The sequence below is a fragment of the Indicator indicator genome, chromosome 1 (genome assembly GCF_027791375.1).
Source record: "Indicator indicator isolate 239-I01 chromosome 1, UM_Iind_1.1, whole genome shotgun sequence".
NCBI lineage: Eukaryota > Metazoa > Chordata > Aves > Piciformes > Indicatoridae > Indicator > Indicator indicator.
In genome coordinates, this window is record NC_072010.1 from 93,012,451 (window position 1) to 93,029,460 (window position 17,010).

The following is a 17,010-nucleotide window of genomic DNA, read 5'->3' on the forward strand; positions in this document are numbered from 1 at the left end:
AAAGGGGAACTACATCCACTGCCTTCCTTTCACCCACTGGGTAGGTGACCTTATCATACAAGTATATCAAATTAAGACAGGAGTTCCCCTTTGTGAACCTATGCTGACTAGGACTGAACTACTCTTTAAATGCCTTTCTTCGTCATTTGTCCAGGAACAGAGCTTAGACTAACAGATCTGTAGTTCCCTGGACCTTCCCTCATGCTGGAATAACACTGACAAGCTTCTACTCAGCAGGGACCTCCATAGACTCCCAAGGCCTTTGGCAGATGATTGAGAGGGCTCCTACAATAACATCCATTAGCTCCTTCGGTACTCCCAGATGGAAGACTCCCGTCAGGCTTCATGGACCTATGGGAACATTCAGCTCTTGCAACTGGTCTGTATAAATTTACAAGCTTGCTCCAGTTTTCAAGGACACCACAAACTTCTTTTCCTGGCAGAGAAAAGTAATGTGGTACTGTATGGAATGATGAGTGAGATGATCATCTTTATATCCTGAATTCCTGGAAGTCAGAGCTTAATTTTTCACTACTTTGTCTTGAAAGCCAAATACACCACTGTGCACATGGTGCCATTTGAAGAGAGCAGGAATGGCTTTTGTGCTTCCCTCTTAAAGACCTCAATGAGCTACACAGCAGCACACATCACAGCTGCAGATTCAATGCCTCTACCTCTATCACCCTACAGAGCCACTCAACCTTACGGAACTCATTTCACCACCACTTCCGAGACTCCTGTGTAGGAATCGGTCTGGTCAAGAGTCTCCCCAGGTAACACCCAGACCTGCAGGGCAGGTTGGAGGTGAGGACTGACTATCGTTCCTAACCCTCCAGCTCTGCACAAGCCAGTTGCTGCCATTCGGTTGGTCACTGTGCACTGGCAGCCCATTTCACAGTGCAGCTCAAGACAAGCTGCCGTGCTGTGAATATCCAATCTATTAAGAAATGCAGAGAACTGATGCACCATTTAGATTTAGTGTCCTAAGATAAGTGCCATCTGACTTAAGAAGCGATTCCCAATTTAAATCAGAACCATTTTACTTAACTTTGCAGAAAGAATATCAGACACCAGGTTACAAGAGTGGGGACCACAGCAGGATGGACTACAGGCACAGGCCTTTTTTTTTGTTGTTTTTGTTTTTTTTTTAAATGCTAAAGCTTCCCTGCTTTCTTGGATCAGGGTAAAAGGACTTAGCAGAAATGAGGCAGTCAGGCTGTGGAAAAATCTTTGTGGGTCCTGTTATTGGAGACAGAGCAACATCTTCCTTTTCTGCCTTTCAAAGAAAAACAAAGAAAAAAACCACAACAAAACCCCAAACAAAAACCCCAAACATAAAATCCCAAGGAGTCTGCTCCTCCCCATGCCCCCACTAGGAGAGGCTTTGGGGAAGAAATTGAGAGAGGACCCTAGCAGCAGCAAGATGATGCACTGGTGGGCAACACACAAATATGTCAAGTGTACACTGCCCAGAGAAGAGGCTCCTGGAGCAGTTTTAGCCACTCCCCAGCTGGCTAAAACCTGAGATTACACTGTTACTTTGAGGAATCAAAATTAGAATGGTATTTCCAAGCACATAAAAATTAAAAGACAAATATTTCTGCCTTGCTTGAAGAAAAGCACACTGCAGAGCCATTAAATAAATAAAACTTACCTAGTTCTCCCCTTTGCTTTGAAAGAAATGAGATCAAAATGAGTGGAAGTACTGGAGATGCACATTCACTCCATCTCTCACACACATACAGAGGCACGCCCCTTGCTTGTGGTGATCAAATCACAATGCTGTCTTCAGTCTTGACACATTCACCTTCCTCCTCCAGCCACAATCTTACGGGTTTAGACAAAAGGTGCATTTAAGTGCAGAGTACTGATACTAACTTGGGCCAGATCCTGTCAGCAAGGTCTTGTAAAAACTGTGCCTCCAGGGATCCCCAGGCATTTTGTGAGATGCCAGGGGCTCAGTCTGCCTCACACAGCAGGTGTGCTGCCTGGTATAACAAAGGGCTGCACTGTCAGAAAGCTGCTCTTTGAGCATGGTCCAAAGAAAAGGGAAAAAAACCAACCCAAAGACATTAAGAAGGTGCTAAACAAGGTGCAAAACCCACCCTGAGGTTAACTTGCAGCATATGAACAATGAAATGGCAATAAACACAATTGCTGTCTCTGCTGACTACACTAGGAGGAGTTGAAGCTACATTAAAATGTCAACCAAGTTCAGCAGTAACTGAAGTTGTTGTTCAAACAGATCCAGCCAAAAAGTCTTCTTAGAAACAGAACATCATGGGTTAAAGAAACCTTACATTTTCTAAACCGGTGTTTTTAATTGCTGACCATGGAAACACATAATGATCTTTGCCAGGTAAAGTCAGCCTTATGTCAAGTGCATGCAACAAGCTTCAAACAGATAAAAGCTGTACAACAAATGCCTTTATCAATTAATGCTGGGTTAACACGGACTTGACTTGTGTTGAGGCTCCTGAAGGTATTTCACAAAGCAAAAAGAGAAACCCAAGCCACTTTAAGTTCGTGTGTAGGTTCAGCTAAATGCATCAGAAAGAAAACAAAACCTGTAGCCTTTGTCTCCTGTCTCCCACATGGATGCTCCCCCTCCTTTCTTTACATCCAGGTATTACAGAGGGTGGCCCTTACCCTGGAACAATTAGGACATCAAACTTGATTGCTGGAAAATCAACAACCAATATTTGCACAGCTTTCAATGTTGCATCCTTACCATTTACTAGTAAGTAAGCATTGCTATAGGCACTGGTGCTTTAAAGTTAGTAAGGTGGATGGAAATACAGTGTGTATATAAATACCAGAAGTATCTTTATACATACATTTAGGCAAACAAACAGTGATGCTATGGATGGTCTCTTCAGGGATGTGAGCAAGATCCATTTTCTTCTTTAAGTATATAAACAACACATTGGACTCAAAGTCAGCCTACTAGTTTTCACACAGCAGAGCTGCAGTCGTGACCTAGAATATGGCTTATATTGTGGGCAGGTCGGTTTGAGGACTGCTTGGAAGAATCTGAAGCAGATGTGTTTGCAATGGAAAGCAAAGGCGACATTGCTGAACCATCTGGAGGAAGAGCTGTGGCTATTTCTGGAAACAAAGATGTCAAGTTAAAATTGGATAAGTGCGATGTGTTGGTCATGTGCATCGGTGGCATATCTGGAAGCAAAGGAAAACTTGGCTGAGCAAAGCCAACAGGCCTGGGAGGAGACAAAATGGATCCGAATCGGTTGTTCAGACTTCCACTACTTGGCTTCTCTGTGCTTGGGTTAGGAAACATTTGATTGGGAAAATAAGGGATAGAAATGTCATTGGAAAGGGTAGGGTGGGCAGGAGAGTAAGGTGGGTAGAAGGATGGTAGCGTATTCTGAGGATCCACCGGGATTAGAGCTGGTGTCCGAGTGGCACTAGGCTGAGTGACTGGTGGGATGAAAGAGGCATTGGCATTTATTGGTGGATTCATGCCACCCTCTGGAATGAAAGGGAATCCAAAATTCTGAGAGAGAGTATGTTGGTCGGGGGCCGCATTGTCATTAGACACTTGAGGGCCATCAGCCATAAATCGGACGATGCTTCCTCTTTTTTCTATGGCAGACTGCTGGCGCCCAAGGATCATACTGCTGCTGGTGGAGAGGGGAAGATGGGGAAGACTCGGGTCAAAGACGTTTCCATGTCTTTGATTTCCAGATCGATTCCTTTCAGGCTGACGTATCTTAGAACCTCCGCTATCTTGCAGAGGATGCCTCGACCGCTGAGTAACTGAAGAATTTGGCTGACGAACAGAGGGTGGCCCTTGCTCACCATTTCCATGAGAAACTGCAGGGTGAGGGTGACTTGGCCTCACAACTCCATGCATGTTGCTAGAAACAGGCGGATTCATGTGGCTCTTGGTTCCATGACTGTCCGTCATCCTCATGGGATTGGATTTCTGCACAGAGATGTTTGGGCTTGTATTTCGACCCTGAATATCTCCTGAGGAAGAAGAACTTGAAAACGGAATAGTCAGAGAACTGTTCCTTGTGTTAATTGCACCAATAGACATGTCACAGCTCTCTCTGCTCTGGCCATCACCATCTCTTCGGATGTGGACACTTTCTCGTGCTGGAGGACAGTTGTACTCAATTGTGGAGGAGGCACCACACTGTGTGTTCCTTTGATGTTCTGGGATTGATCTTTGGCTTCCACTAACTTGATCTCCAAGGTGAGGGGCAAGTAAACTCTGCATAAAGCTTTGGTGGCATGTGTTTTCATTTTCCCTTGGTGGCAGGGTGTTTCCTGTTGGAATACCCTGCACTGGCTGGTAGGGCAATCTCTTCTGTCTCTCTATGGATGGCCCAGTGTTTTGACCAATCCGAAACGCTTGCGACTGCATGCTTCTGAGGGATGACACAGAATTACCAATTTCACTGTTTCTTGAAGCCTGCACATCGAAATTGCTCGTTGGTTGTTGATTTGGTCCAGCTGGCTTAAATGTTTGACAATCGGAAAGACGCTGCACGTCTGAGCCAACTGCGTGGTCGACAGATATGCGGCCCTGCATATTATGAATCACCAACCCTTTATTTCTAGAAACATCAAGATAGCTTCTCATTTCAAGCTGGTCAGAAATCCTAGAGCCTTGAAGAGGGAGTCCTATTCTCTGTTCTGAATTAGAGGGCGTCTTTCCAATGAGTGCCTCAGCAGAGTAGCTGGAAACTCTGTTTCTTTCCTGCCTGTGAGGGGTGCATGTCATGTCTGATGGTCTGGTTACGATACTTGCCTGGGACACCATTTGCTGCTCTAAGCCCCTTGAGGTCATAAGTCTTTGCATCTGATTGTGCCCTGACACATGCTCAGAAGCTGAACCTTGCTGTCTGCTGCTAACCTCTTGTTGCTGTTGATGCATAATATCCTGATTTATATGGCTCTGGGGGTGGTTATGACGGTTTCTGCTGGTTGCAGGATTTTCACAGTTCTTTTCAGGCTGGGAAGCTCCAAAGTGTTGCTGCATCTGTTGCTGCATTTGCTGGTGGTGAGGATGAGGCTGACCACCTTTTTGCCGTGTTTGGTCACTTCCATGGTGTTTTTGCTGTAGAGAAAGTTGCGTGGCTTGTGTTCCCTGGATGAGATTTCGTTTCTTTTGCATCTGCACCTCCTGCTGTATGGTTCGCTGTTGGTGGACACCATGGGGTTGAGAGTGGACTGAGTTTTCCCCGTGAGTGATGTGGTGCTGCAGCTGATACAAGTGGTGCCTTTCTCTTAACTGACCAGCCTGCTGCTGCTTTAAGTATGGATGATTACTGTGGAGGTGAGATATGCCTTGAGAAGGAACATGTTGAATTGGCTGCAAATGCTGCCCTGCCTGGCCTTGCTGCTCTGAAATTGATGGCTGAGAACTGCACTGAACTTCAGTTTGTCTCAAAGCTGGTGGCACAAAGTTGCTGTTGGATGGGAATAACCTGTTAAGGCCATCGGTGTGCCCTTGATTACTCACTGATGCCACTGAATTGGATGAATTAGGAGGAATCTGACTGACTAGCATTTGTGTTTGCTCGGCAATACTCTCTGGTGTTCGGTTCATCAGTGCCATCCCTTCAAGCCTTATGGGTGTTGTCTGGCACTGCTTTGGCCTCTTGGCCGTAGAGAGCAGAAGGTCATCTTGAACAGCGCGCTTGGCAGAGTCTTTGCGACCTTCGTGGTTCTGCTGCTTTAGATGCGATTCCTGCAGCTGGGGAGCCTGCATGGTGCTTGCCCTGATAGCATTCAGTTGTTCCTGAGCATAGTCACTCATCATAGCAGGTGCTGGAGACTGATTGACGTATGTGCTAGATGGAAGGGAGAGGCTCACAGTTGCAGGGACACTCGCTGGCTCTGAAGACTGGGCTAAACTCGAGCAACTCACAAGGGGGTGGACAATGCGACTCTGGTGTATTAGGTTATTCACGCTTAAACTGGTTATGCTGGGTGACTGGGAAGCAGAAATCTGCAAAGAAGTGCTTGATGTTTCCACACCTCCTATGGAGCAGCTTGGCTTTTCAACCTGTCTATCAACATTTGTCTGTACTGTATCCTGAGCACTGAATTTGTTTGTTGCTGCTTCCAGTGGCCCTGCATTGCTTTCTTTCACTGGTTGAGGTTTAAAAGGCTGTTGCTCTCTCTCCAATGGTGCAACCTCAGCTGACTTAGAGATGGCATCCCTCATGTTCACCTGTATTCCTCCTCCACCTTTCTCAAGGTTTTCCTGATCAAAAATAGCTCTTGCTGCAAGAGCTACAATGTCAGTCTGTTCTGAAAACGTGCAGCTGTTACAGGTACTGGTTGAGGTGCTGCTTGTAACATCTTCTCTGGTGGTATCTGGTAACATGGATGCAACTGAGAAGCTTCGACTGCTGCCAGAACTGGTTGACATTGGGGAGTCTGCCTGTCTGCTAGCGATAAGGGAAGCACTAACTACTTCCTGATCAGAAATGCAGGAGTGATGCTGGGAGAGACTATCACCTTCCGTGTTCATTAGCAAGAGTTCCTGCTTCTCAGGCAAATCAACATTTGATTCTGCTGATTTAGAGTTTTCCACAGGAAAATTAGAATGCTCCTGCTGAACAGTAAATGAAGATGTTTTTCCTACAGTTCTTGCTTTTGTGAGATCAGACAGCATTTTGGTTAGACCCTGTCCTTCTAACAAGTCTGTATCTTGCATTACCACTGAGGAATCCTGTGCAACGTTGCAGGACTCTGAAACTGTTCTGGCTTTGGAAGTATGACCTGCTGTGCTGCTCTGTGCTGCTGCTGTCCCAGCAACCTGAGAATGTGCTTCTGTACAAGAGGATGTTAAGGTGCTGGGGGGATCAGAGGGTTTGGGAGACTCTGACAAGGCAGAGCTGGTTGGTGGCTGGCTCTGAGGTCCCTGAGGCTGCTGGAGGGGAGCAGTATCTTTGGCACTCGGCGGGACGAGTGTCAGCTGCTCTGACATGATGGACTCCAGTGGCAAGGAAGCAGGCACCTCTGCTGAGCTGGGCTCAGGGGCAGAGTGGGTTTTGGCTGATTGTTCAGGGCTCACAGTCTCTTTAGAATGACAGCCAGAAACACCAACCCCACTTGGTGGTGCCACGCTGCTTGCCTGTGACACCACCGAAGCCTGCGACGCTGCTGGAGCGTGTTCAAGCAGCCTGTCACCATCTGAATGCTTTGCTACCGTTTCCACAGGAGCAGAGTCCACCTTCCCAGCATCTTTGCAAGGAACTGTTGGGCAGGACACTTTACTGCTGACTGCTTGGTGTTTCTTTGTACTCGGCTTTTTGTTAGTCCTTTTTGATTTTGCACTGGAGGGCAAGCCAGGAACTGCTTTTTTGGGAGAAGCGTTTATGGAATTAGATGTGCTAGTTAATACTGAAACCTCTGCCGGTACTGAAGATGCCACAGAGGTTGGTAATGACACACAGTTGACTGTGGCAATGGGGTTATTGACAGTTGTGGGATTGGTAGGGTGGCTGAGAGACAAGTGTAAGCAGCTCTGTCCAGCCATTTGTGATATGCTTTGATTGAGGTTAGCTAAAGCACCAAATGTATTGAGGGCAACATTGGTATTTGGATCTTCACTTGTGGTGGGTTGAATAATTTGCATAGGGGCTTGATTTGAAGCTCCAGATGAAGATATCACAGGCTGCAACGCAAAAAGCTGCCCATTTAATGAGATAGTTTGAGGGTGCTGTTGGTTTGACACTGTAACTGAAAATGTTTGGGTAGAGCTAGAAGACGGCAAGGAGGATGGTCTTGGTAATATATGGACAAGGTGCTTCCCTCCAAAAGTCTGTGGAAGAGCAGTGTTTTGGACAGAGCTGATGGAGGTGGCGACTGCAGTCGGCCCATTCACAGGAACTCTTACAGCAGCAGCAGAAGGCTGAGCGGAGAGGAGGGGAAGAGGTGGCTGATTAGCAGCTTGTATAATTACAATCTGCTGACTAACATTTTGGCTGGGAACTTCTGCTCTCACAATTGGAGGGCACGGAGCAGGGTTTGGAGGCTGGAGAATGATGACATTCTGGTTAGGTGGTGCTCCTGTAACAGCCGATGCGACAGGCTGAGCCATGTGAATCACCTGCATAGCTGAGTTCAATGGAAGGATATTTCCTGCAGCCTGAGTTTTAACCTGTGGCTGGCTGATTAATGGCTGCATAGGTAAGGGTGGGCATGAGGGCAATGTAACTACAATTTGCTCAGCTGCCTGACCATCCCCAGGCAGAGAAGTATTCAAACTGATACTCGTAGTCAAAGGCCTGCTGTGAGCAGAAGACACAGTAGCAGCACCATTAACTGGCTCTAACAGTGCAGTCATTATACTGGATGGTGTTTGGCTTAGAGGCTGAACAGTATTTCCTGTTAGCTGCAAAGTTGTCCATGTGGTCTGTGTGTTTCCAGCTGAAGGCATCCGTGTAAGGCTACTCATGTTTTTCAAGTCTGAAGTGCCAACTCCTGAAGAGCCTGAAAAAGACCAGCAGTTCTCTAAGGGACTGGCAGGCAGGGTGCTTATTGCCATTGCAGCCTTAACGCCTTCTACTGCACAACTCACGAGCGTCCCAGCACTGCTTACCAAGTCTGCACTTTTGAGGACATTTACAGAGGAAAAACTATCTGCAGTAGACGCTCTCGCAGATGGCACACAAGCTGCGTCTGTGGTTGAAATGACAGAGCTTTCCTGAAGGTCACTCCTAGAATTATGTCTGTTTGTACAAGTTGCATTTACCTGTTGAACTTGGGAGGCTTCTGTGGAGGCATTGGAAGGAAGGCTGATTCCTGGCAAGAGCGTTTTCTTTGTTAGTTTAGTGCCCTCCTCTTCATTTTTACTTTTGGGGAGATTTTGCTTATTCTGTGGTACATTACTTGAAGAACACTGTAGTTCCTGTTCTGTTCTGGATTGGGACGTGCTCTGTAAGCTGGCAGTAGCAGCAGTGAGCACGCCTCGCTCATTCTCTGGGGAGGAAAGCTCAAGAACGTTCCCTGCTGGAGCTGTCTGAGCAGATGCCAGTGGAGAAACTGTATTTTGTGACCACGGCTTGTTTTCTGTGGGGTAAATACCAGAAATGGTCACAGGAGTCACTAGGTTGCAAGTTCTCTGGACTGGCACAACATTGGCTGTTTGCTTCTGTAAATTATGACCAACATTAAAGGTTATTCCCTGAACAGACGCTCCCTGGTTATTTCCATTGGGTTGACTCCCATTTGAATAGACAATGATGTTCTTTTGAACCTGATCACCAGGAATAACAACAGAAACCTTTGCGTTTTTGAGATTTCCTTTCCAGTGGATTGTAGGGTCATCATACAGGCAAATATCATTTGCTTTCAGTAGCTCGATGTATCTCCCATTTTCTTTTTGCAGTTCATCCAGCTGTTTCCGGAGTTTTTTTATCTCTTCAGCTAGAAAAGAGTGGGAGCACTCCATTACATCAGCACTAGCACAAAGACTAGGTAACGTTGCCATATCATTAGGAGAGTAAACACCATGTAGTACTGAAACAAGCTGTTCATAATGCACACTTTTTTCAAATGGTTAACATAAAAATGAAGACTCTTATCCTGAGAACCCTCTCTGCCAAGGGGGAAAGGCAATGAACTTTATAGATTATTCCGTTACCAACAGCAGGTCAAATTATGTAGTTAGAAAAAACATCAGGATTAACTCAGATGAAAATGAACACTAATCAAATTGTTTAATTACTGAAGGAAAGACAAGCACATTAATTTATCTTTTTCTCTGTAAACACTAACCCGTTTTTTAATTAATTGATAATCTCATGGCTTTACAGGGCAATCAAGTTTCATTACCTCTAAAAATGATATGCAAAATTAAATACAAAGCACTTATGTGAAACCACAAAAACCAGTGCTGCACTTAGAGACTGCTCACCTAACTAGGAAAATCACCCATTTTTTCAATCCTAAATATATCAACGAGATAAGCTATTTAGGATTCCATTCTGTGGGGAGAAATAAAAATCATAAACCACAATATCAGGTTTGAGATTATTTCTGTTACACCTACATCACTGTATTTTTACACATCTGTTCAAAAAAATGTTATGTGATGCATTATAATAGGATGTTATCACTTTTATAATACTTGAGAGGGGGAAAAAATAGCTGTATGCATGAAGGAAACTCCATGTTTTTGATGAAAAATAAAATCTAACTGAAATTTCTCAGAAATTGCTCTGGTAGAATAAATACCAGAATACTACAGTAGAATAAATCAGGACAGAATTTACTAAATAATCATTAAATTGTTGTGGTTGGAAAAGATCTTCAAGACTATCCAGTCTAACCATTATCTAACTCTACCAAGGCTGGTGCTAAACCATGTCCCTCAGCACCACATCTCTGCATCTCTGAAATACCTCCAGGGATGGTGATTTAACCATGTCCTTGGGGAGCCCCTTCCAGTCTTTGAAAACCCTTTCAGTCAAGAAGTTTCTTCTAATAGCCAACCTAAACCTTCCCTGGTGCAACATGAGGCTATTTCCTCTCATCCTGTCACTTGTTACTAGGGAGAAGAGTCAGACACCCACAACACTACAACCTCCTTTTGGAGAGCTGTAAAGTAAGAAGGTGTCCCCTCACCCTCCTTTTCTCCAGGGTAAAAAACCCCAGTTCCTTCAGCTGCTCATCACCCATAAGTTCTGTAATTATTTCATACCACAATGCAATTACTTCATTATCCCATAGCTATGTGCAAGAGCAGGCACTTGAGAATTCTCTTGGTTTCTTGTTTCAGTATAAGCAGCTGCATTTTTCCTGCATGTGCATAATATCTTGGGATTCCCAAGTTTGTTGATCCAGGCTTTGCTGCCAGTCAGTACTAACAGCCACACAGTGGAAATGGGAAATTTTAGAGCCTCCAGCAGCATCTGTACTTACCCTGTTCATTGTTCCCTCCATTTAGCAGAAGCTCATCATTCTGCCTTTTCATTTCTGTTATGTACTTAAAGGCCTGATCCAGGATCATGTTCTTGCTCTTTAAAAGAAAACATACACATAAAATTAGGAGAAAGGTCTATCATTAGTGGACTCATTCATTATGAGATTGCACTTGCCTTCAAGAGGTCTTTACTTTAAAAAATGTGCTAACCTGAATGGTGGGATTTTTTTTTGAAGATGAGCCACAGGTTTCATGAGTGATATTGACCCTAAAATGCCACGAATTTTTGCAGAACAGTATTTTTAGTGCTGGAGCTGACATTTCCCAATGCCCAAAGCAAGACACTAAGGCCACAGAACCTGAACAGCAAGCAGTGTATGCTGAGCAGCCTAAAATTTTTGTTCAGTAATAAACATATACATCACATGAAATTGCAAGATACTGCATTGTAAATATTTTATTAGGAAAGGAGCAAACATAGAATAATTACCAAGGGAGGGGTATGCATAATTTTGAAACTAATATCCTGTAGAATATGAAAAGACAAAATGTGCCGTAACTCCTCCACCATCCTTCCCTTATGAAACTATGCTCATTCTTCCTGCAAAATCTCGTTTATCTCCTAATTCCTTCTCTTACTGTTCTGCAGAAGCAGCCTCTGCTGTAGAATGCTCTGTCTCAAAAAAGGTGCTTCTGTGCATCAGCCTCAAACCATTTGTTTCACCCGATCTTTCACAAGGACAATGTTCTTAAATTACTATTATTATTCCACTTTCTGGATTGCTTTCATCTCATTATATGAAAGATGACAAAAAGAAGCATGCAAGCAATTCTGTCTGCATCATAGGACACTTGGTGATCACCAGGAAAAGGCAAAGAAGGGATTGGAGAATGATTCCAAAAGATGATCTTGCTTAACCCACAGCTTTCACCACTCAGGCATCACAGACTACATTAAACAGCATCAGTAGAAAATGACAAACAGGAGTTGCACAACCTAACCAGCAATCCACTGGCCAGAAACAACCTCCTTCTGCTTAGACTGCCCCTCCTCCTACAGAGGAAAGGGTGAACAGCTGTCCATCTGCTCAAGGTAACAGGCCAGGCAGCAGATTTTTACCTTCTGTCCTTACCAATGTTCAGCACCCTGAATGAGACCTTTCTATGAATCAGCTGCAGACAGATACCAACAAACTAACCAAGTGCCTATGGACAAATTTGTTTGGCTTACACTTGCTCAAAAATATTGCATGTATGAACTGAAGAGAAAATCAGTCACAAGTCCAACTTACACTATTTCATTTCTTCAGCATTCATACCTTACACCTTCAGATAAAAAGCTCAAAATGTGCATATTCATGTGACCTTGCACTTCCAAAAGGAATTCTATTACAAATAACATTTTTAATACCTATAAATAGTAAGATGTTTGAGCATATTAATTCAGACAGTTTTGCCTTCTTCCTAAGACAAACAGCAAAATAAGTATTTGTATTTCTACAGACAATGAAACACAGGATCATTCTGCAGGAAGCTTGTATGCACCTCTGAAAAGACACTCACCTGCTTAAGTGCTGGAGAGCAGGGAATGAGTTCTCCAATTCTGTTTATCCCAGCATTAATCTTCTTCTTTCGATGTCTTTCCACTAAACAAAAACAGTATGTGCTGTGACATCTGGTTGGCAAGTTGGCAGTTAGCGCAGCAGCAGCAAAACTCATACCAGTGTAAAGGCTCATAAATGGATTATTTCATGATGTATTAGAATGCTCACTAACTTGAGAGAGGAAAAAAAATTCCTGTAAAAGGTTGGGATGTTCAAGACAAAGGCAGGCTGGGAGAGCTGGGATACTTCAGCCTGGAGAAGAGAAGATGCCATGGAGACCGTATATAGGCCCTTCAGTATCTAATGGGTGCCTACAAGAAAGCTGGGGAGGGACTGTTTATAAAGGCATGTAGCAATAGGATGAGGGACAGTGGTTGTAAACTAGAGACAGGTAGATACAGATTGGACATCAGGAATAATTTCTTTACTGTGAGGGTGGTGCAACAGGTTGCCCAGGGAGGTGGTGGAGGCCCCAGCCCTGGAGACATTCAAAGCCAGGCTTGATGGAGCTCTGAGCAACCTGATCTAGTTGGGGACGTCCCTGCTTACTGCAGTCCAACTCTAGTTGGACTAAATGACCTTTAGAGGTCCCTCCCAACCCAATGTATTCTATGATTCTAAGATGCTATGAACTAGAATCAATATTTCAGGATAAATCAGGCCAAAACCCTGCCAGACTTCTTCCCCAGTACATCTTTCTGCTACTTGTAGAAGATGCCATTGAAACTAGACACTGACTAGTTGCTGCACAAGAGATATGACTCCTGCAGCTCACAGCCAGTATTCACACAGAATTTCAAAGATGCCAACATCCAAGTGGTTGCCTCAGGAACAGATTACAGTAATATTTCTAATCCAGGGAACCTGTAAATTTCTTGGGTCAGGTATCTGACTGTTTTACAGAATCACAGAATGCTAAGGGTTGGAAGGGACTTCCAGAGATCATCTAGTCCAACCCCCCCTGCTAAAGCAGGTTCACCTGGCACAAGTTGCACAGGAACATGTCCCAGCAGGTTTTGAAAGTCTTCAGAGAGGGAGACTCCACAGCCTCCTTGGGCAGGCTGGTCCAGTGCTCCAGAACTCTCAAAATGAAGAGGTTATTCCTTAAGTCTTAAGAGAGGTAGTGATTACTAGTGTATAAATGCCCATGCACTTTTTTCCTTTAGAATCGAACACAACTGAAGTTGTTTACTTCTTAGTCAACTAGCACTGGAAAGACCAGGAAATGGTCCTACTTTCATACACAAGTGTCCTACTATAACCTTATGCTGTGGAAAACTGCAAACTAGAGACCAATCAAGAAACCCTTCTGCACAGATATTCTGTGCAAGAGCACAGGAAGGCATTTGGTAGAGTGGGTTGCTTTTTTTTAGCATATTAAACTCCTATAGAGGAACCTTCTCCATGGAGAAATACGCAAAGTATATTTTAATAGTTCAAAGAATTTGTGCTTCTTTACAGATCAAACAACAAGGCATAATGTTCCTACCTGCATTATGTGTCTCCCGGTTTTTCTTTCTGTGAAACACAGAGAAAACAGTGGTGGGAAACAGAAGGGAGAAAGATCTGCACATAAACAAGTATTTCTTCTATTATTTCCATTACAGATAACAATACTAAGTAATACTACATTCTGCTCTGTGAACAAGAACATAGCAGATGTGACACCCACAAGGATTTGTCTTAGACTTTGGTATTGAATAGTTTGTAACAAAAATTAATTTGTGTTCAGACAAATCAATTTTGGTAAAACAAGGCACAGCATAATATTTTGATTACTGTCATTTATAGGGCAGAGATGAATTTTCATTGTTCTGTTCAGCAACTATTACACTATCTAGTGTAAGGTAAGGCCTACACTAAGGCCAAATATTTAAAAAATAGTTCTATTTCTGAGCAACAAGGTTGTTAAGTGTTTGAAACGTTGCTTTTTACTTTCATTGGATCAAAGAAAAATAATACCACACACAGGTTTTCTCAGACATGTTGCCTTAAAACATCATACCATCTGGTATCAAGCATGTTTCCTTTGTGTTAAAACCAGAATTAATATAGAATCACAGAATGCCAGATTGGAAGGGACCTCAAGGATCATCCGGTCCAACCTTTCTAGGTAATAGTATAAATGAGATGGCTCTACACCCTGCCAAGCTGAGTCTCAAAACTGTCCAGTGTAGGAGAATCCACAACTTCCCTAGGAAGATGCAATCAGTTGTTTCCATGTCCCAGAACCTGGACTCTCCTGTCCCCAGGGTTACTCTGTCAAAAGTCTGGCAAGCTGCAGTTGGGCAGCAAACATTTATTCTTGAGCACTGCACAGCCTAAGATTCAAGATAACCCAGCGGGGCACCCCAGCTCAAGAAGGACAAAGAACTACTGGATAGAGTGCGGTGCAGGGCACCCTGAGGGGATTGGAACATCTGTCATATGAAGAAAGGCTGAGAGACCCCCGTGCCTTGTCCTTTGTCCCTTCCCAGCTTAAACCAATACATATAGTAAAGCAAAGCACGTGTTTTCCGGAAAAAGAAATATTTCAGAAAAAAAAAGATCTTTCAAAAGATTTCTGTCCAGCAGTACACTCCCAGTCTAGATGTTTGGCTAGAGTATGTAAAAAGCAGAGTAGCATCTTATGCTCTCCTTTGCCACCCTTACAGCACAGTCCAGATGCAACGAGGAATCTGAAGTGAGAATGCCAGATACATGTGGATGACATGTGTTGTTACTATGGGACGTGTATCCTTTACACTTGGAGTTGATACACTTTTATTTCTGGTAACTCACCAGAAGCATTGTGCATCTGGAGTAATTTAGACAACAATTACAAGACAGTAATGTTACTGCAGATGGTCAGACCTAGAGACATTTACTAAGAAATAATGCCTAATGATGAACACCTTCAAGTCAAATAAATGGCAACTGAAGCCTTCACATGTGTTCTACAACAATTCAAGATGTGATGAATCTTCATGTCCATCAAAAACTTGCACCGTCAAAACAGGAATGCATGTAAACCACCACTTCAAATACTTTCTAATTTTACAGCAAAATACAGTTCTTCTTATATCCAAAAAAATCATCTGCCAGTCAGAACTGATCATGTATCCTAAATGCACAAGAATATAAGCGCTGGAGAGGCCCAGCTGCTCTTTGATTTCCATCACCAATACGGAATGCAAAATACTCTATTAGCGGGGAAAGAAAGAGTCATAAAATCCATGAAGACTGAAAACGTTTCTATAGAACAAATCAATTTGCTCTCTGAGCTTTTTTTACCCTGCATATCCACCTAGCATAACATGTTGAATTTACATAGGGAGAGAAAGATTTGGGGGGTGGACTAGATGACCTTTGGAGGTCCCTTCCAACCCAAACCATTATATGATTCCCATGCCCATCAAGCATTAGATCAACAACAAAAGAACAAAAACCTGGAAAACTTTTAATGAGCTCCAAGTCACTTGACTGCAAATATGGGCCATAGTGTTGCTGTACAAACTCAAGATGTGCTCTGTGTTTCATCTGAGATTTGAGACGCAAAATCCATATTCCACTGAGAGTTGAGGGAGAGGTCTAAATTATTCTGCCAAAATGACTATAGTGACCTCCAAGTATCTACCAGGACTCTCTGCAGTAGCATACACTGCACTCTAACTAAGGTGATGACACAACTTTATACACACTGGAGCAGTTACTGCAATAATCAAAGAATCTCTGTTGCTTAGGTGGCCCAAGGAGGCATGTCTTCAACAAATAATTCAGCAAGGGAGTTTTGGAACACAGTTCCCAAACCTTTGGATCAGTCCTGGTCAACCCTCAGAACGTCTTGACATCATCCTTATTACCAAAGTTTTAGCTAGAAATTTCACAACTGTGACATAACCACAGACTACAGAATTACAAAACAGCCACCGACACTCACCGATGTTGCTTCTTAGTAGGTGTCTCATTCTCTGTCATCTCTGGCATGGTTTCGGAGAAGAAAGCCTGAAGAAGATTGTGGAAGTAATTAGCAACTTCTACACTCTTCTGAATTCAAAGCACACAACGTTATTTGCTACGTTATTCTGCCTTTGACCATAAAGACAGTCCCACAGTACAATGTATGCAGAGGTCCATCACGTTGATGTAGAACAGCAGGGTCATCTGAGCATCATAGGTGAAGTACGTTACCTAGCAGAGTGCTTTGTGAACCACCACTACCAATAATGAACTCATTTCCATTTCCTCAATTACTTGAAACATAAAACCATTTATAATCCCAGCTACAGAAAAGAAAGAAGGAAAATTAAAAGCATATGATTGTTTTGAATGGGAGGAGGTGCAGCTGAAGTCTCTTTGGTTAGCCCTTTCTAACTGAACATGCATTCAACTCCTAGTGCTCAATAAAGCACAAATTCTAAGTGAAATTTATTAATTAGAGTGCTATTAATGTGGCACATTACAAAGCTTACTTACTATTGAATTAATTTACACTTTAAAATGACCCACAATGACATC

The 17,010-nt window shown here is 43.4% G+C and overlaps 1 protein-coding gene across 1 annotated transcript; it reads right to left on the reverse strand.

Annotated features, from left to right (window-relative positions):
* Nucleotides 1-2,953: 2,953 nt before the first annotated feature.
* USF3 (upstream transcription factor family member 3) lies at nt 2,954-16,485 on the reverse strand. The gene is made up of 5 exons (XM_054389694.1): nt 16,433-16,485; nt 14,003-14,031; nt 12,473-12,555; nt 10,909-11,005; nt 2,954-9,411 (listed from the first exon to the last, which is right to left on the reverse strand). Exons 1-5 carry the CDS (start codon nt 16,477-16,479, stop codon nt 2,954-2,956), a joined length of 6,714 nt encoding a protein of 2,237 aa, XP_054245669.1. The 5' UTR covers nt 16,480-16,485.
* Between the last annotated feature and the right edge of the window lie 525 nt (nt 16,486-17,010).

Coding starts and splice junctions, on each gene's coding strand:
- USF3 (XM_054389694.1), bottom strand. CDS start 16,479: ATGCCAGAGATGACAGAGAATGAGACACCTACTAAGAAGCAACATCG. Junction 12,556..14,002: donor CCGGGAGACACATAATGCAG/GTAGGAACATTA, acceptor GTTTTTGTTTAG/TGGAAAGACATCGAAAGAAG. Junction 11,006..12,472: donor GCTCTCCAGCACTTAAGCAG/GTGAGTGTCTTT, acceptor TTTCTTTTAAAG/AGCAAGAACATGATCCTGGA.